Source organism: Neodiprion virginianus, chromosome 4 (assembly GCF_021901495.1).
Source record: "Neodiprion virginianus isolate iyNeoVirg1 chromosome 4, iyNeoVirg1.1, whole genome shotgun sequence".
In the NCBI taxonomy this organism is placed as follows: domain Eukaryota; kingdom Metazoa; phylum Arthropoda; class Insecta; order Hymenoptera; family Diprionidae; genus Neodiprion; species Neodiprion virginianus.
Window position 1 is genome coordinate 9387485 of NC_060880.1, and position 21122 is coordinate 9408606.

Here is a 21122-nt window from a genome sequence, read left to right on the forward strand (position 1 = left end):
CTTGTACGAATCATTAGATCTAGTGAAAGAAGAGTTCAGGATGGTTGGACAGACTGCGACCGGCTGAAAATGTTATCGATCATCGTAAAAAGCGGGCGAAGCGTCATCGCGTGGCGTTTATCACAACCAGCTTACTATGATCAGAGTAACCTGTGAGAGTGACGAAGCACACAGGCGCACGCTTCCGCCAATCCGTTGTCGCTTACGAATCTCTTCTTTGTCTCTCCGCGAGCCGAAGTTCCCTCAATTTGACAAACTCATTCACGACGCGTGAGAGTGAGGAGCTAGGGCAACAGTGCCAACTGTCACTTGGCGGATTTCTGCAGTCACAGGGATCACTACCGAAATATCAGTGCAAAAATCTCTCACTTCGTTACTGTAAAAAAATTAATTTTCCCATAAACTGATGCTCTCTTAAAGCAAGTACCGGTCGAATATACGTGCATAAGTCAAAGCAGTGTCCGCAATTTTTTTTTTATTCTTAAACCAAACGTCAAACGGTCATATGATGCATGCCCGACTAGCGCTGTTATTTTTGTGCTTCTTGGCGGCGATTCAAATTCAAACGGCCAAGTACTTGGACTCGAACGAATACGAAGAATGGGAAGAATTCAAGGAGTTTCAACGATGGAAACATTCGAAAAAACGTCAGGATCCTAAGAAATATTGGAGCCAGGACCTTGGAAGGTATAACGGCAACGAACAGGATACATACGATGACGGACTTGAAGCCGACGATCCTCCGCCTATAGACGAAGCTGCGCGCATGGCACGTTACATTGTGAATCAAAATAGTAAGAGAACGATTATAACTTCACGCTTTATAGACATGCGAGTAGCCATAATCGCGTCAAATTTACTGTAACTTTTATGTATCACTGCATCGCGTTGCTGGTTAAATAATACATGGTTTAGTCATTTACCAAAAAAGAAAGGTCAATACGAATTACAAAAAATTCTGTGCATTGATGTTTGTGAATTGTGCATATTTGACGCATAGATCTATACAATCGATGCTATCTGAAATTCGACGACTAATTATACGTATTTTTCCTCTTATAGTCTCGTACAAATAATAGTCGTTTTTACAAATGTGATACGCGGTTCGTACGTTTAAATAGGTTCGATTATCAAGAATCAATTTTTTTATTAATTCTATTAAGAAATAAGCATCAGGTGTTTAACAAATTATCACATTTGTCAGCTTCGAAATTCTCTTCAGAATATAAAAATAGAAAATACTGAAACTACCAGTCATTCCGCGTGAAATCGGACGAGATGGTTTTCTTTATTTTTCTTTTTTTTTTTTTTAGTTTCGATTTGGCTGCATTCCTGATTTTTTCGAAATTTTTATCTCGATTGGTAATCTACTCTGAAATTTTCAAACAAAGTTTCGTTCGAACTTTTCAAATAAATATAACCCGTACGAGATCGGAAGAGGTATTAACTAAATTCAAAACACGACCTTCGTTTAGAATTCAAAAAAGTTATTGATTTTAAGGAGATATATTTTCTTCATTTTCTCTCTATAAATCTATGACTCAAGTCGAAGGATATGTGTTTTGAAATTTGTCCATATTTCGTTTTGTTCGCGACTTATATCGGTTCGGAAAGTTGGAACAGTAAAATTTTTGAAATCATGTAATTGAAGAACAAATTTAAATAATAATTGCTGAAAAATTAGGAATGCCCTTTTGGAGAGATTGATTGAAATTGAACAAAAATTAAGCAAATCAAAAATTTAACTTTAAAATTTTGTCCGATTTCATGTTGAAAGCCTTATAAATATAAACAAGAGCTTAGATATCGATGCTGCATTTGAAATCGCTTAAAAAATGATTAAAAATCTAGCAATTTCGTTCTATTTCACTCTTCGATGGTTTTTTTTATTCAGAAGATTACATTCTACAAGTGACTGAAACAGATTTTTATTTTTCAGTTGTAAAAATTGAATATTCGCATTCGTTGATTATGTAATCAATGTTGATGTAATGATGTAAATTTAAATATTTAAGGATGTTGATGATAAAAATAAGTGTTTCAGTGAATTTGTAAAAAATAGACTTCTGAATAAAATTAGCCATCATAAAATGAAATCCAATGAATCTACCCATTTTGAAAAGATTTGGAAAAAAGTAACGACATCTAAGCCTGTGTTTTATAATCCCAGTTATTCCTATTTTTGTATTTTTAAAAAGTTTCGGTAGCTTACAAATATAATAATTTCATAAAAACTTAATGTATAACTATTTCGGAGTAAAATTGATAGAAATTAGTCAATATTGAGCTAACTAACTCCTCGAGCTTTCAACGTTCCAATTTTTACAACGATAACGAATGATTTAGAAGCATGTTTTGCACACCTAGCGATTGGAGTGCGTAAACAAAGACATGCACGCTCCTCACTAAAACGAACATGTAAAATTAGAACTGACTAGTATAGTGATAATACATAGTAAGGACTTGAAATAATATCTGATGAGTGATACGAAGTTTGCCAAGTTCGCATATTTCGTCATGCTATCAATGCTAATCGAATCCGGGCGAATATTTTTGAGTACGTGAACGAATCCTTGAGTTACAACGAGGTTTAAGTTAGTAAGGTGAACATAACGAAACGTGGTTTTAAAATCACTCTATCACAATATTACAGTTGGTTTGTTAGGGTCATTGTTGCAAAATAAGTGTATGCTTACAATTAGTTTGCCTTGTTTAAAGATTTAAGGTCGACACAACACTGAAGCTAGCAACCAAACGTTCCAACGTTCGCTCGAACAAGGTAGTGAATTCCGAAAATCAATATTTCGTGAAATACCCTAAGCCCCTAATACTTTTATAGAATCATGAGGATAAAACTAAACTGCATTTTTCTATTTCCAAAAAGTTTAACGTGTTCAGCTGCTAACTCTGGCTGCTAGCTTCAGTTTCTTAGGTTTGGCGGTTCACTGCATTTTTGACAGGACTCAGTTGCAAATTAGTAATGTCTTTTAAGGGGATCCCCAACCTTAATTTCTAGCTATACGAAGTAACGATGTCCCAGAGCTGAAACTTTTTTAATACGGGATTTTATTATTTACGTGGAATTCAACTATCAAAAAATGAAGAAAAAAATTAAACAAACAATTGTGGTACGGTCTGTTTAATTTGTTTTTCATCCAAAAAAAGTGACGTATCGCATAATCCATACGATTGATCCTTCGAAATCGAATTTGCAACACGTACAAATTTTTTTCACAGTTTTAAACTAATTTTTGGCATTTTCGATGTATTTTTTTCCCTTCAAAACATTGTTGTTTTGCTCGATGTCAACGGCACACGAATATTCCATTATGTATTTATCATTTTTATTCCTAATATGACAGTAGAATATCATCAGTACCCTACATGCATGTAATGTACTTCCGAACGACTGTCCTCCTACACCGTCTGATAGGTACTTACAACATTTATATTCAATGATTTATCGCTAAATCAGACGTCACTCTGAAATTGAAATCATGCTCTTGTGAACGGTGCCTATTCAGGTAAATATAGTAGATCACTTCTCCTCTTTGAAAGTCACCAGTATCAGACTTTCAAAACGCGGCATTGAGGCGTCGTTTATAGTAGTTGCGTATTGTATACATTCGCGTTTCAGCTGTACTTCTTCTATCCGTATCACACCAGTCGGGCATAAAAATTCCGGCGAAAACAAAAGAGTCTTCGTATTACAAAAATTTACTACGTAAGATATGGAAGAGTAATAATTGTACCACCCAAATGAGAGACGAGCAAGCACAAACGTTTTGGAGATCGATTAAGAATCACAACTCAATCAGAGCCTTCAGAATATTCATGCATATCAATTAGATATTATAAAACGTGTATCATCAATTTCCATGCGCCTTTTTTTTTATGAAATTCATCCTTCTTATGCATGCAATATTCAAAATGTCATCTGCATATAAGATCTGTGACAATGTTTGACTGTGGCGATAGGGTTTAAGTATCAATATACGTATGACGAGTATTACGGGCAACAAAAGTAGACAGTCATCAAACAGTGTATATTTCAAGCGAAAAAACAATGTTTCGGAGGTTAAAAAAAAAACATCAGATAGGCCACAAATTAATTTAAAAATCTGAAAAAATTTGTACGTGTTGCAAATTCGATTTCGTAAGATAAATCGTATGGATTTTGCGATATCGCATTTTTTCCGATGAAAAATTAATTAAACAGACCTTACCATAATTGTTTCATTTTTTATTTTTTAATAATTGAATTCTACGTAAAAAATAAATACACCGTGTTAAAAAAGTTTCAGCTCTGGGACCTCGTTGCTTCATGTTAGCTAGCAATGAAGGTTTGGGATCCACTTGAGCAAGGTAGAAATACTTTTAATGAGAAATCTTACGGCTCAAATGGTATCATAATTGTGCACGATTTAATGTAGTGTACTCATATTTCTAAGCACAGGTCAAGAACGAAACATTGAAGAAAACTATTCATTTAAATACGGTCGTAATATCGTGGTGCCAATGCCAAAACGGCTTGTACTTATTTTACGCCCTTTCGGGTTTAGAGAGCTATCTAAAGCCAAAAGGACGTATACATTTTTGTCAATATTTAGCTTGAAAACAAATCTACGAAACGGTTGGCTATGAAAAAAAAAAAAATATACGCCCTTTTGGCATTAGCATCGCGATATAACATTATAAACATTGACAAATTTTCTGCTTGGAGTTGGAAAAACTAACATCTTGAACGTTGTTTTCATTTTGGTAGCACATCGATTAACCCATTGATCATCGGTGCTCAAAATTGCTCTTTCATTGTCAAACGTTCAAAAACAGAAACACTTTTAAATAAATAATAATTGTGTGCTCGTTAAAACGGATTCGTACCTCGATTGGTTTAGAATATATTCATTATGGTAGAATTAATAAAGTAACATGGACGATGAGATACCACATCGCTGCAGTCGAAATGATCATCGAATTTTTTAGAAATCTGAAATATGAATCAGAGTCATCGAATATTTAAATCTGCAATACTGCAATCCCAGATACTTTGAAGTGTCATAGAATTATACCGAACACACAAATGTTCCAAAGATATTCTCTCGATGGTTCAGATAACATTAATTATCTTCTTAGAAATATGATGAAAAGTATTCCTTGAACGTCCGTATACTGTACATAAATTACCTATATTAAATTTCGAGATTCAATCAACATTATAAGTGCGAATACCGGTGGTTATATATTCCAATATTTGTTCGAAGCGCTCGATTTTTCGTTCATTACTTGATGACCTTTTCAAGATTCTGCCAATGAAAAAATGTAATAAATATTGATAGAAATCCGAAGATGGGATTTAAGTACGAAACTTATACCCAATAGCTTTTAACTGGGTGCACTAACAATTGGTACGCATCTACTACGCTTACCCTGCAGTTTTTGAATAAGTTTTAAGTTTGAGACGTTAATATAAAGATGAATTTTTCAGAAGTATAGCTACTTGGCAAATTTCGGATTGTCTGAAATTCAGTAACCCATATTAAAGTAAAGTATAATACTAATTCAAGGTCGTTTTAAAGTTCTACGTAAATACTGATACTCCATGCATTAATTAAATTTTCTCAAGGTTTATTTAACGAATACCTATACGCTTTTTTATGCTGAGATAGCATGAAAATATTTAAATGATTCCTAGTTTTATCCTGGACAACAGAATTTAGTATTAGAACATGCCGGTACATGGGGAAGAACTCGATACTTTACGACGATGAGAGTTTAGAGCACAACCAAACTGTAATGTAAATTACGTAGCAATACTATCAATGTATGCTATTATTGAACAACCAATATACATATAATGGCAAAGTTAGGATTCACTTGACCCTGTGACTTGGCGAGGTTGAAGTTAGTAACATTATTGTAACGAAATGTTGAGAAAATATCGCTGTTTTCTTATTTTTACAATGATTGTGAAAGAAGTTGGATTGCCAAGTACGAGCATATTTCGTTTTACTGAATTTTAAACAGCCCCAAGATTACAAGTCGACGGTTTTTCGGCTGCTACTAACTTCAACACGATATAATTTGTGGGTCAGAGAGCATCAAATGTATTTTTAAACTTCTGAATTTAATCTGCAAAAGATTGCGCAATGCTTCGCAAAATATGCGCGCAACAAAATGCATATAATTTTGCCAAATAAATTGTGCGGCTAGTTACAAACGTATAGCATTCTTCATTCGTCTGACCGGAGTATTTAGACGTGTAAATAGAAAAATGCATTTACTAGAAATCATTACCAACAGCAATATGAATGTGTTTTAACCGAATTTGTGAATATTACAGCGAATATTACAGGAGTTTTTACTGTACGGTCAGTATAAGAAACGATGGAAGAACGAAAACTTGGCGCGATGTTCTATATATTTTTTTGAGAAATAATACTCAACGAAAGAGTTCAACAATTTTCTAAATTTTTACATATATTTAAAATATGAAATAAAAATAATGTAAATTAAATAGGGATGTATCGAATTACAGTAACTCCATATACGGTTTCTTGCTCTTTCAAAATCTTTTAAATTCCAAGTATTTGTATTACTGATCAAAGTTCGAGAATTATTTTGGTACCTGTTCTGCAAAGAATGTAAGACCGATCAAGTCAATCTCTCGATCAATGTTATCACATATATGCAACATGATAACAAAGAACGGTAGAGCTGACACGTATAAATTATCATTTATCAGTATCATTTCATACCTCGCTTTACGGCCTAGATATGTTCCGGGAAAGTTGGCCGTAAATTGAAAAACCGTACAACGAATCAATTATTTCTCCACAAGCCTATACAAATTCAATAGGATCCATCCCAATTTTTTCTAAAATAATACAGTTTTTAATTCATAAACTTCTTTTTTCCCTGTAAAATGCTTAAATAAAAATAACTTTTTTGGCCGCAAAACGAAACATTGTAGGCCGTAAATCGTAAAGGCGCTATACTTAAAAAAGGCCATTACAGCGAAATGCCGTATAAAGAGGTATAAGTGTATTCTCATTGTTATCACCTGTATCTGAGAAATCAGTAAATACATATATATATATATATATACGTCTGATTCAGTCAAGAATACTTTTTAATTATGTACACTTAAACCAGTCGTTTTATCATTCGTTGGACGAAAAAATGAGCAAACATGCTAGATTACTTTATCAAAATTTTATTTAAATTTTGAAGCTATCAGTTCCATTCTCCTCCACAAATAACGTACAAATAACGTGCATTTGTCAGTATGATGATGGAGACAGAGAATTATGGTGAAATGGTAAAATGGAACAAGCTCTGAGGTTCTCTTGTGACGGACCCATATTTTACCTTTGCATGCAGACTAGAATCAATTAATTAGTAATTAAAAAGAAAAAGCAGCTAAAATACAAAGACCTCATTCAATATTATCATGTCATTATGACTTTGACGAAGATTATCTCTTACATTATCTCTCAGTGGTAATGTTTTCTTCTGAGAGAAGTATGCGTATTTTTTGTATTGAGGAATTGCGTATGTATAATAATATACAAATACGAGTTGTACGAGAGTTGTAAATTGTGTAATTTCAGAAGACGTAGACAGATAACACGCGTCACTATGTTGTAGCGAACTCACATCTTTAATGTGTGTGTAGATTGTAATATTTTCTTCATAATCTACTTGATATTCGTTGAGAGTAAACCATCACCGCTGCACAATGGAATAAACTGTGTTTACATTTCAGTTATCAACAGCTGATACCTCACGGTATGATATATCACATTAGCAATAAATTGTTTTATGCAATTAATGCATCTAGCGAAGTTGACTCGACAGTTTCAATATTGCAGAGGTTGCAGGCATATGTAATATAAGTCACTAGAAGCACATCGTTCCGATCATTATATAATCTCGGTTCTTGTGATTGTACTGTTAATGTTTTCAAATAATTCCGTGTTTATCTGGGCTGTTCCATGCGATGACCCAGACAGATCTTTGTTAGTTGACGAATTTTACACCTGTGTGGAGTCCAATCTTTGGATACCATATGAGGATGCCGGTCAGTCTTTACCGATCGAGTAGAATGTCAGTCATTTCGACTATTATCTATTAGCGGAAACATACCAGTTTTCAAGGAAGACTTCAAATTCCCAGTAACGAATCAAACTAGATCCATTGCACCCCAACATTTGGTGGCAGCCTCACTGCAGATATCGGTTGCATGGGATCTTTTTTGTTGATAAGTCAAGTTTCAACTAACTGTTCAATCTATCATGATATTGTTGCACCCGTTTCACCGGGATTTTCATTAGTTGAGACACGGTCACAGTATTCGTTTACCTCCATACTTCTGAATAATTGGAATTAAAAACTACTTATGAATTTGTTACACAACTGAGCGGTACTTGTGTTCTTTCAGACTGGACGTCAATCGCAACGCTAAGCAGTATCCCTAAAGTGAGATCTTATCCGTTCGTAAATGTGGTGTCCTACAGCGATGGGCCACTTCTTAATGGCACAGGCATGCCCTACATTTTCATCACACCTTTGGATTATACGGCTCAAGATCTTGCCGTAAGTTTTGAAGTGAAATGGCTTCCTTAAAAGTTTTAGAGTATTTCAACTATATAAATTACGGTACAGCCGCTTTTTGGGTTTACAATAATTAACGCATTAGTATCCTCTATGTATGGATACAAGACACCAGGGAAGGTGAAATGAGTCAGATTTATTATTAATAATATAAGAAAATAATGATAAGGTATGGGAGTGTATAAGGTAGTCGATTTGAGGAAGTGGATTATGATCGTTATGAATTTGTACGCTTTGACGTCGAAGTGTTCAAAATGGAAATGATGGTCATTGATACAATGAACATAAGATCTATATGAGGAATTTGTAGTAATTTTATGATTTTCGAAAATTCTCATTTTCACCATTCGAAACTGAATGGTCTTCATTTTTAGTTACGCTATTTTTATCAAATTGTGCATAAAGTAATTTAAGCATAACACTTTAGATTTTCATGAATAATTGGAAAAAGGTCCTATAAAAATCCAGAGCTGTATGGTTAATCGATTAATCAATCCTCTCAATTAATTTAATAATATTCGGGCCTTTCAATTCATTTTTTCCCGTTTTGATTAATCGATTAATTGTTCGGCTCGCATAAAAACTAAACAAACTCAATATTTATACTTTGCTTACCATTATTTGACATATGGATGCTCCATCACAGTCTCTATCTAAAGATTGAAACATATACTGCATGTACATGCATCATTCCATGTATATATCCCATATTATTTACGTCTTATTTATTTATTCAGACTATTTTTCTCCTTTTCTCTTCTCCTATAGAAAGACTCTCGGGCAACCTTGTCTATGACCCTAGCTGAGGGTGAATACTGTGCCAAAAAATTATACGATCCTATGGACCCTCGATGTGCCCGGGTTTATTTGACGGGAAAAATCAAGGCTGTAAGTAAAACAAATTGTACAATGACAGGAATCGTCACTCAATAGTAATATAAAAATGCAAGCTGTATTATACAATTGCAAAAAATAACGGAAACGATTCATAAACGAATATTAATATTAAAATTGCTCTTTTCTCAGGTAAAAAATAATACTGCTGAATACGATGTAGCTAAAAATGCAGTGTTCACGAGGCATCCTTGGCTAGCACACATGCCCGCGGGTAAGAATTTATTCTGGATATACATATAATTGTTTCAGAAATTTTCATAAATAATCGTAGCACATAGCTATTTTTGTATAAAGGGCGTAAAGTGTTATGCCCGTGATGTGAACAATATGTTTCATCCTATGTAGGCGTAAAACGGGATTTTAAGATCCGGGCGCGGGCGTAAAATCCCGTTTTCGACCTACTATGACGAAAAGTAAATTGAATTTACATCCATACCCATGCCTACGTTACAGATCACCACTTTTTCTTTGCTAAATTGAAGATTGTTCAAATTGCTTTACTGGACACTTTCGGCGGGCCGAAGTACATAAGCTTGAAAGATTACTTCACCGCGAACCAAATACCAAAGGCCTTTCAAAAAACCGAACCGACCAACAGTTTCGCCGACGGATCATCTGAATCAGGATATCTGGAGGTGACAATAGTGTAATTTTTCAATAGCAATTTTGTATCGGATAAGTGGCTCTGCCACAATAACTTCCCGCAGACACAGTGATTATAGGTATACCGGTAATACAATTGTCATGTATAAAACAGTATATCTGTATGAATTACGTTGAGAGTTGAAGTGAGTGCCAAATTGATAAAATATAAATATAATTCGTTATACAAATAACCAGTGGCATGTAATTTTATCCCTGTATTTGTTTAATTGAATAAATATAGATAATAAAGATGAAAAAGATAAACAAAGACCTATTCACATCAATCGATGTTGAGATCTTTCTCATAGCCAGGTAGAATTCATCTGTAATGCTCCACATAGGTACGAAGGAAAACTATTCTTTCATACAAATTTCATACGAGGTAAAAGAGTAACGGGTCTATGAAAAGTATCGTAGCTACTCATAAATTGTAACAAAAGTTTGTCATTCGCAAAAGTTATAAAAAATCGTATCTTTCATAAATAAGACTCATTATAACCTGGTGAAAACTCTTAGTTTTTTAATCGTAAGTGACATATGTATATTAAAAATTTGAGGGAAGACAAGTTTGTACGAAACCAGTAACTGAAAACTTTTACAAAAAAGTTGAAAAAACGGTACGAGTTCTAGGTCCTAGGTAGCGACAAAAAGAAAGTTTTCCATCACGTGGTAGGACACAAAGATTCACATCACTTCAATAGTTGCTTTTTTGTTTTCATTTTACTAATTTTTGTTAAAATTATTGTGTAGTATAGTGCCGGTCAACATCAATTAACAAAGCATACGTTCAATGCAGAACGACGACGAAAACGACAGACAGGTGATCGTATTGAAGTCACTTGGATTCATATGGAATCGTCAAAAGTCACGTGAAGTTGCATTAGCCGACGTGAGTGAGTGTATACGTATGTAGGTACCTGAAGTCATGTAAAGTCGATTGAAGTCCTAAAGTGAAGGTACGCATACCCAATTCCAGAAGTGGTTATCCTCGTTGTTTCCTACTGGAGCAATTTTGAAGTCGGTTAAAGAAAAGAGTATAGAATAAAAACTAATAAAAAGCTACCCGAATCGAACCTGCATCTTTCTGTATTAGAAATTCAACATAAGATTACTGTATACGTTTGCCATAACAATGCAGAGGAATAGTGAGATAATAATTACACTGGTAAGATAATCGACTGAATTAGTCCATCGACCTCCACTTTTGACTTCATATTCGCGTTCAGCAAATCGATATAGATAGGAAGTAATGGTTCTCGTCCCAGCAAAACAAACTTTTTCTCAGACCCGTGTAATTAAAAAAAAACTCAATTATTATTAACTTTCTAATGGTTCATTAAAGAAACGTCAGTTACTAATTACTGTTATATTTTATACATGAAGGAGCACAAAGAAAATTCGATTAAGCGTCAGTCCTGTACTTGCAATAAATAAATTTTATCTCTCTATCTAATAAAAAAGTTTCAAACAAATGAACGTAGAAAAAGATTATAATAACAATAGTAAAAAAAGACTATAATAACAATAGTATAAAAAAGATTATAATAACAATAGTATACGCATGAAGTTGGCGGTGGGGTGGGATCCCGAAAACAAAACAAAAAGCATCTATCAAACCCTTTGACAGCTGTCATCGGCTGTTTATGACAGTCTTTGACAAATATCTTTATAGGTATCTGTTTCTGACGCGCAAAAAATGAACATGCAAACGAAAATTATCAAGATGATTCCCGACGGGAATTGTCTTTTTCGCGCGTTGGCGTATCGTGTATACGGCACTCAAGATCGACACGCAGAGGTGAGACTGAGTATCGTTTCAAATATAGTGGATAATTGGTCTAGATTTGCGGGTTTTATTACAGGTAATGAGTCAAACGGTGCCGTGATTAGGTCACCTGGTGATTACAAATCACATATGAATAAAAATGGAATATACGGGGGAGAAGCAGAATTAGCTGCAGGTTCGGACATTTTTAAGATATGTTTAATCGCGTATCGCGAAGAACAAATTCATCCACACCGGATCGGATCACAAAATGAAACACAATTCTCGCTACTCTTCACCGGTGACGGAGACAGTGGACACTTTGATGTCTTGCAGTACCGAAATAAAATTCAGATAGTGAGTAAAAAGTATGAAAAGTAACAATCAAATAATAGTAAATCTAAATATATCACCAAACAGTCAAAACGACAGCCAGGGTTTACGATGACAATGGAGAAAGGAGGAGTTTCAAGCAGCAGACAAGGCGATGAAGATGGTGGATGGTCGGAAGTATCACAAAAGAAAAAGGAAAATAAAATTGTAAGTGCGAAGAACCAAATAAGCCATAGAATAATATCCATCAAATATTCGTATAACCAGGTAAGAGGATGACCAGGATCGATGTTGACCACAAGAGAAAGAGGTGTTTTGCGGAATGAACAGCAACGCAAATATTGAGAAAAAAATAATATAAAGAAGGTGATTTTGGAGAATAACGGGCAGAGCGGTAGCAAAAATAATTCAGCAAGTCAAGGCGATAGATCGATATCAATAGAGAAGGAACACCAATTTTCAACCAACGAATGGAAGCTTAGATTGATGAAAAAAAGAAAAGTCATCACAGAAGGAATTGAAGTGGACAGCAAGTGCAGACCTGTCATCAAATCAACATGAAGGAATTCGCCTGTCTACTAGACAATGCGTAAGGAAATAGTGAGGCGCGAAGCGCCGAACAACGAGGCGCGCAGCGCCGAGTGCCCGAGGCGCGTAGCGCCGAGATGGGGTTGGCGCGCGAAGCGCGCAGGGGCGAAGCCCCTAGTAAGAATAAAAAATATAAAGAGGTTTAATTGAATTTTCCCAAGTGAAACTGGTCGGTACGATCGTGGGCAGAGATCCCGAGTGGGTTAGGATCTACACAGCGCCTGTCGGTACGTTACCGACGTGCCAAACGATTGTTCACCATTTTCTCGCCTGACCCAAATACTTTGGCGGCCTTATATCGATAAGTATCCACCGCGGTTTCTGTACATACATGCTCTGATCCTGGAACCTTCACTCAAGTTTTTAAGGTAAAAATAAAAAATTATGATTGGGTTGAAATGTAGCGCTGTGGTTGCAGTGTACACCGGGATATGGGAATCCTTCAATGTTCAGGTCTTTAACCCTTGCCGTTTTCGAGAAACACGATCATGAATTTGACGAGTTTTTTGAATTGGAATTTTATCTTCAAATGTTCAGCACTTCCTGACGCGGAGAAAATATACGATCCAGTGTATTTTTTGTGTAAAAAAGTTCTATAACCGAATATGAAATCTATTTTGAAGTAGATCTTCAGAAAGCGCCAAAAGAACACGTTTTTTTTACTTTCTGCGCAATGTGTAAGCGAACTCCAAAAAATGAATTGTTCTTGTTTGTTTGTTTCAAAAACTAAACATTTAGGTGAATATCATGAAATTTTTGGAGTGGAATGAAAATGAGATCCTAATTAAATTGGTACAACTGTTGCAGATATCTCGAACTTTGCGAATATTTTGAAAAAAAATAATTTTATTGACGGCCACGGACCAAAAGGGTATAGTCCACGGATTCTGACGTGCGACAACTATTCTGCCATGAGAGCTTGAATCACAGCAATTTCGCTGCCTTACCGTCAGGAGGGCGTATACTCATAATTATTTTTTATATTTGTAGGATACGCTTTTGTGGTAGAATGTGAGCTCAATTTTTCCATGTTTCAATCGGCCGGTTACAGCCAGAATGACGTGACCGTCGAAAATTGAAAAAAATCGGGGTAACGCTTTGTAGGTGGAACGCAGCCTCAGTTTTTCCGATTTCAAACGTCTTGCTTCGCCAAGGGTGCATTTTTTTTGACGATGGCCGTCTATAAAAGACGTACTCAACGTCCAAAAGAACTGAAACCCCGCAATGAGCGAGTATATTTGAATATCAATTAACCCATAAAATAATGGTTATAACAGAAGAAAGATTGATTGATTGTGTGTTTGTTTATGCCCTCATTATACCTTGAGACTATTACTGTTAATAGCGGTGTTCACAAAACCAAATATAAGTAAACAAAGAATAAACGAAATAAAGTAATACATAGTATGATATAAAATAATATAAAATAGAAATAGATAAAAATATAACAATATTGAATAGCGATATATTTATGACGACAGCATAATTCTAAGCAGAAGAACCATGTTTAGAAAACAGGTGAGTAAATGATTTGGTCTTTAATGCGTTGATAGTCGGCGATCATGATTGCACTTCAGGCGGAAAAGAATGCAAGAAATAGACTACCGGTGGCAAAAATGTAACTGCGCGATGATTTGAAATGCGAAATACAGCAGTAGCCTACCTAGTAGAAATCTAGTAAAGAGCTCCAAGATATAAGATGGAGATCTTTCTTGGGGCACATTGAAAACAAAATGACAAGCAAGTAGGTATAAAAGCGCGTAGATCTAACTGTGAACTAGCCAAGTTGCCTATGACATAGAGTGATATTATATATCTAATGCACGAGTTTTCAAGTTTCTCAACCCTTTCATGTTCTTCATCGGTTGAGTCATTGAGAGAATAGAATAAAACAGCATTTTTATTTATCCATAACAATATTGGATATGATTACAAACGTAATCAAAAGTAGAAAGAAACCGAAAAAAACATACATACATACATGTCGGAGGTAGCAACATATGAAAAACAATATGATTAAAAAAAGCAAATACTCAAGAGAAAAATGAGCGACATGTATAATAAAGCAAACTTATGACTACAACTAAGGCCAGGGCCGAATCACGATATACGCCAAATCGATCCTAAAACCTAAAATTATAGATAACGAAAAGAATCTCTCTATCTAATAAAAAAGTTTCAAACAAATGAACGTAGAAAAAGATTATAATAACAATAGTAAAAAAAGATTATAATAACAATAGTATACGCATGAAGTTGGCGGTGGGGTGAGATCCCGAAAACAAAACAAAAAGCATCTAGCAAACCCTTTGACAGCTGTCATCGGCTGTTTATGACAGTCTTTGACAAATATCTTTATAGGTATCTGTTTCTGACGCGCAAAAAATGAACATGCAAACGAAAATTATCAAGATGATTCCCGACAGGAATTGTCTTATACGCGCGTTGGCGTATTGTGTATACGGCACTCAAGATCGACACGCAGAGGTGAGACTGAGTATCGTTTCAAATATAGTGGATAATTGGTCTACAATTGCGGGTTTTATTACAGGTAATGAGTCAAACGGTGCTGTGATTAGGTCACCTGGTTATTACAAATCACATATGAATAAAAATGCAATATATGCAGCTGCGGATATTTATAAGATATGTTTAATCGTGTATCGCGAAGAACAAATTCATCCACACCGAATCGGATCACAAAATGAAACACAATTCTCGCTACTCTTCACCGGCGACGGAGACAGTGGACACTTTGATGTCTTGCAGAACCAAAATAAAATTCAGATAGTGAGTAATAAGTATGAAAAGTAACAATCAAATAATAGTAAATCTAAATATATCACCAAACAGTCAAAAGGACAGCCAGGATTTACGATGACAATGGAAAAAGGAGGAGTTTCAAGCAGCAGACGAGGCGATGAAGATGGTGGATGGTCGGAAGTATCACAAAAGAAAGAGGAAAATAAAATTGTAAGTGCGAAGAACCAAATAAGCCATAGAATAATATCCATCAAATATTCGTATAACCAGGAAAGAGGACGACCAGGATCGATGTTGACCACAAGAGAAAGAGGTGTTTTGCGGAATGAACATCAACGCAAATATAGAGAAAAAAATAATATAAACAAGGTGATTTTGGAGAATAACCGGCAGAGCGGCAGTAAAAATAATTCAACGAAGGGTGTCGAAGAATTAGAAGAATCGATTGCGATGATTGATTCGGAAAATAAATCGAGAGGACGACCAACCAATGTGATGGACATAGAAGAGCGAAAAATTAGACGACGGGAACAGCAGCGAAAATATAGGGAAGCGAACAAAAAATATCATACTGGCTTTTCAACCAACGAACAGAAAGGAGGAGTTTCAACCAGCAGACAAGGCGATGAAGATGGTGGATGGTCGGAAGTATCACAAAGGAAAAAGGAAAATAAAATTTTAAGTGCGAAGAACCAAATAAGCCAGAGAATAATAATAAACAAATATTCCTATAACCAGGCAAGAGGACGACCATGATTGATGTTGACCACAAGAGAAAGAGCTGTTTTACGGAGTGAACAGCAACATAAATACAGAGAAAAAAATAATGTAAAGAAGGTGATTTTGGAGAATAACGGGCAGAGCGGTAGCAAAAATAATTCAGCAAGTCAAGGAGTAGATAGATATCAATAGAGAAGGAACACCAATTTTCAACCAACGAATGGAAGCTTAGATTGATGAAAAAAAGAAAAGTAAGCACAGAAGGAATTGAAGTGGACAGCAAGTGTAGGACCTGTCATTAAATCAACATGAAGGAATTCGCCTGTCTACTAGACAATGCGTAAGGAAATAGTGAGGCGCGAAGCGCCGAACAACGAGGCGCGAAGCGCCGAGTGCCCGAGGCGCGTAGCGCCGAGATGGGGTTGGCGCGCGAAGCGCGCAGGGGCGAAGCCCCTAGTATGATAAATAAAAATACTATTTTCTTCATGTCATTTCGAAATAGGTGTTTAATACTTTAATGGAAGTACACGGGGCCGACGCAAACGGTCAACAACACTGAATTCGGTTTTTCCAGATTCTTAGGTTATACAGGTTGTCATGTTTTATATATTTTTAAAATGATATATCAATGACAGAAAGCTCGTTTGACTCAAAATAATCACTCGCATTCCCGTGTGTATTTTAGGTTTGCAAGTTGCTGTTAACATGGAATTTTTCAGTATAGAGCTTAGTTTCCATAAGGTTATTGGATTTTTGAGGAATTGAAAGCATTTTATACAAAATCAATTAAGTCCCAGGTACTTGAGAAGCTGGGTTACATTTTTATGTAACTAGCTGCGCTCTGTGTAGTTAAGGGGCAGTCGAATCATTGAATCATTCTCACATTGATCTTCCTGCTTCTTGTCTATTTAATAGATTATAAGGGTATTTTCGTATTGAACTGATTGCGTGAGTTGCTGATTTAATTCAAAAAATTTTAAACTTGTACAAATTTTTAAACCAAAAAAAAAAAAAAAAACTTAAAAATAAAACCTCAGACACCGGGCGCCCCCCAGACAGCTTGGCGTGCTAAGTAATTCGGCCCTGACTAAGGCTAAACTAAATTCAAATAAATTACGTCTGAACTACGTCTACAAGGCGCTAACGAAACTAAGGTCCTATGATGAGCGATCGAGCTCTGTCTGAAACAAGTATTCTCGTAGAAGACCTGAAAAGAGAGAGTGTGCAAGATTCACGTAGATTTGAGGGCAGCGATTCCCAAAAATGAACAACAGAAACAGAAAAACATCGCAGATAACAATCAGTGGCAAAACGGGGAATGACAAAATCACATCTTTCCCGCCTGGATTTGCCGTAGGTAGTAAGGTTACGACTGGTGAAAAGAGCACGCAGGTAGGAAGGTGAGCCTGAAAAAAGCCGACGAGAGGCCGAAAGCTGCCGCAGCACACAATGTACTCGGTTAGAGTGTCCATTAATTATGGATAACCGTGAAAGTTTGGAATCGAAGAGGACTCCTAGATCGCGAACTGTAGGTGAGAAACAAAAGCGCGCATCGTCCAAAAGGACCGACGGAAGCCCCAGGTTGGTTAGTTTTACGATGAAGGGAGAGAGAGCGCGCCTCGTTGTTCGGCGCTTTGCGCCTCACTATTTCCTTACGCATTGTCTAGTAGACAGGCGAATTCCTTCATGTTGATTTGATGACAGGTCTGCACTTGCTGTCCACTTCAAGTCCTTCTGTGCTTACTTTTCTTTTTTTCATCAATCTAAGCTTCCATTCGTTGGTTGAAAATTGATGTTCCTTCTCTATTGATATCGATCTATCTCCTTGACTTGCTGAATTATTTTTGCTACCGCTCTGCCCGTTATTCTACAAAATCACCTTCTTTATATTTTTCTTTCTCTATATTTATGTTGCTGTTCACTCCGTAAAACACCTCTTTTTCTTGTGGTCAACATCCATCATGGTCGTCCTCTTGCCTGGTTAGACGAATATTTGATGGATATTATTCTATGGCTTATTTGGTTCTTCGCACTTACAATTTTATTTTCCTCTTTCTTTTGTGATACTTCCGACCATCCACCATCTTCATCGCCTTGTCTGCTGCTTGAAACTCCTTCTTTCTCCATTGTCATCGTAAATCCTGGCTGTCCTTTTGACTGTTTGGTGATATATTTAGATTTACTATTATTTGATTGTTACTTTCCATACTTTTTACTCACTATCTGAATTTTATTTTGGTTCTGCAAGACATCAAAGTGTCCACTGTCTCCGTCGCCGGTGAAGAGTAGCGAGAATTGTGTTTCATTTTGTGATCCGATCCGGTGTGGATGAATTTGTTCTTCGCGATACACGATTAAACATATCTTAAAAATGTCCGCAGCTACAGCTAATTCTGCTTCTCCCCCGTATATTCCATTTTTATTCATATGTGATTTGTAATCACCAGGTGACCTAATCACGGCACCGTTTGACTCATTACCTGTAATAAAACCCGCAAATCTAGACCAATTATCCACTATATTTGAAACGATACTCAGTCTCACCTCTGCGTGTCGATCTTGAGTGCCGTATACACGATACGCCGACGCGCGAAAAAGACAATTCCCGTCGGGAATCATCTTGATAATTTTCGTTTGCATGTTCATTTTTTGCGCGTCAGAAACAGATACCTATAAAGATATTTGTCAAAGACTGTCATAAACAGCCGATGACAGCTGTCAAAGGGTTTGCTAGATGCTTTTTGTTTTGTTTTCGGGATCTCACCCCACCGCCAACTTCATGCGTATACTATTGTTATTATAATCTTTTTTTACTATTGTTATTATAATCTTTCTACGTTCATTTGTTTGAAACTTTTTTATTAGATAGAGAGATTCAGTATAATACTTACCATTAATTGAATTAAAGAAGAAAATTCCGTTTGTTTTTAACGATTTGTCGCAAATAAATTATTGAATAGGATCGCGCATAATTAATTAAGTTGTCCTCCAAGTGCGGAATATCTAATTTTTTGGATTTCTATTACTGGTATATTGTGATCAGCCGTTTACAAATTTTTCGTGGGCTACACCCTCTTGTTCTTCAGCCTTCGATATAATATTATATCCCTATTTGGGAAAGTATGTCTGCAGTTTTCCGGACACCCTATAAGAATGTTAGTAGAACTCTGAACTTCTTCTATTGATGTGAAATTTTAACGACCAGTAAAATGTCATAAAACAAGTAGTTCTCTACTTGTAGCGTAGAGAACAAAGCTTGTTATTCAATTACGAAGATTAGGTTACCAACGTATAACGATGCATTTTTAGAAAAAAAATCGTTACTTCCTACCTTTAGGAATACCTGAAATTTAGTAAACCATGATAAGCAAAACATACCCTTATATTTAAAATTGCGCAATAATGATTTTTCCCTTATGTTTCGTTACATTACGTTACTACCTTCAGCCTCATATTCAATTTGCAGCCTAATTGTTAACCATCAAGCTATTTCACTTCTTTACGAAAACAAATTGTATGGACGGGAAACATACAATAAGCATGTTAACATTGATTATTAAAATGTTTTTTGAAGTCAAATTTTTCTATGTCATGAAACTTTTTTTAATTGAACATTTATCTGAATATCGCCCATAGCAGATACTGGCATGATTTCATATCTTTAGTGATCTTCGGTCAACGCAAGAAAGTACACTTACTGCGTGCAAGATAATTACTTGATAGTCTGATACCTGGCTTAAAAGCGAGCATCGAACGAACCGTGTGTATGTGTACGTGTCTTCTGATTTAGATAAAAGTACAAATAAAAATGATCTTGATACAAATACAAGATACTGGAATTAAACATTTACAGAATATCTAAATATTTTCCAAGACTCGCTGTAAATCGAATAGAAAAGGGTACCGCACATCCCACTCATTGCTTGTACCATCTACACCAACGAAAACGGAGCAAAGCATTCTGTATTTTGATGTTATGTAGTAGAAATACAATCAGGGATAAATATCGCTTAAGAAATGTAATGACGACAAACATGTAGTTGTTCGAAGTATTGAAATTAAACGAAATACGTTATTTCGCGAAACATAGCTAAGAACAATTAGTTTCCACGTATCGGCTGAATTGTACGACGGAGATAATAAAACAATCACGTATTCAAGAGTCAGAAAGTTCACTCTCGCGACTGGATATTTCGTTATACACAAAATAATAAGCGCAAACACGTTGAAAATATTGGTCTCCACGTTACTTCGTGACCGGTAACGCGATATAATCGGAAGATATAATTGTAAAATAACACATATTTTTGGCGGGTGATAAAAAAAAATCGTTAAAATGCGTTTGTGGAATTTTATGGGAAATACTTAATTTTCTCTAAACATAATACGCAATAGTGACTAACTCGACGGAGATTTCGTACAATTAATTATTTCTTCTGCGTTGTAATCAACATACTCGTAGACATGATACGTATTGTGTCTGAATGATGTCACGACGAGAGTTTAAAAATGTATAATATTAGCATAGAGCCCTTGAATCAAATTCAATTGTGACATATATATATATATATAGATTTGCTTTATTGTTATATGTCATATAATAGCTCTGTATCATATATCGCAATTGTCATAAAACAAATTTGAAATGAGATTCAAATCATACTGGTCTATACCTTTAAAGATAAATAAAATTTTCCACCTAATACAGAACCGGAACTAAAATCGCGTGATCGATAAAATTATTAATTATTATAAACGAATACGCGGGGTTCGTTTGAATTACATGGTACAGACG

General features: G+C 35.5%; 1 protein-coding gene across 1 annotated transcript; it reads left to right on the forward strand.

The window, feature by feature from the left end:
* Positions 1-219: 219 nt before the first annotated feature.
* Positions 220-10349, forward strand: LOC124302336 (protein CREG1). Its single transcript, XM_046758440.1, has 5 exons — positions 220-794; positions 8444-8598; positions 9385-9504; positions 9643-9724; positions 9967-10349. The coding sequence occupies exons 1-5, from the start codon at positions 506-508 to the stop codon at positions 10161-10163; spliced, it is 843 nt and encodes a 280-aa protein (XP_046614396.1). The 5' UTR covers positions 220-505; the 3' UTR covers positions 10164-10349.
* The last annotated feature ends 10773 nt before the right edge of the window (positions 10350-21122 follow it).

Bases quoted from the DNA above. Each gene is read 5' to 3' on its own strand.
- LOC124302336 (XM_046758440.1), top strand. From the start codon at position 506: ATGATGCATGCCCGACTAGCGCTGTTATTTTTGTGCTTCTTGGCGGCG. The intron at 795-8,443 runs GTAAGAGAACGA...GTGTTCTTTCAG, and splicing joins TTACATTGTGAATCAAAATA to ACTGGACGTCAATCGCAACG. The intron at 9,725-9,966 runs GTAAGAATTTAT...CCTACGTTACAG, and splicing joins GCTAGCACACATGCCCGCGG to ATCACCACTTTTTCTTTGCT.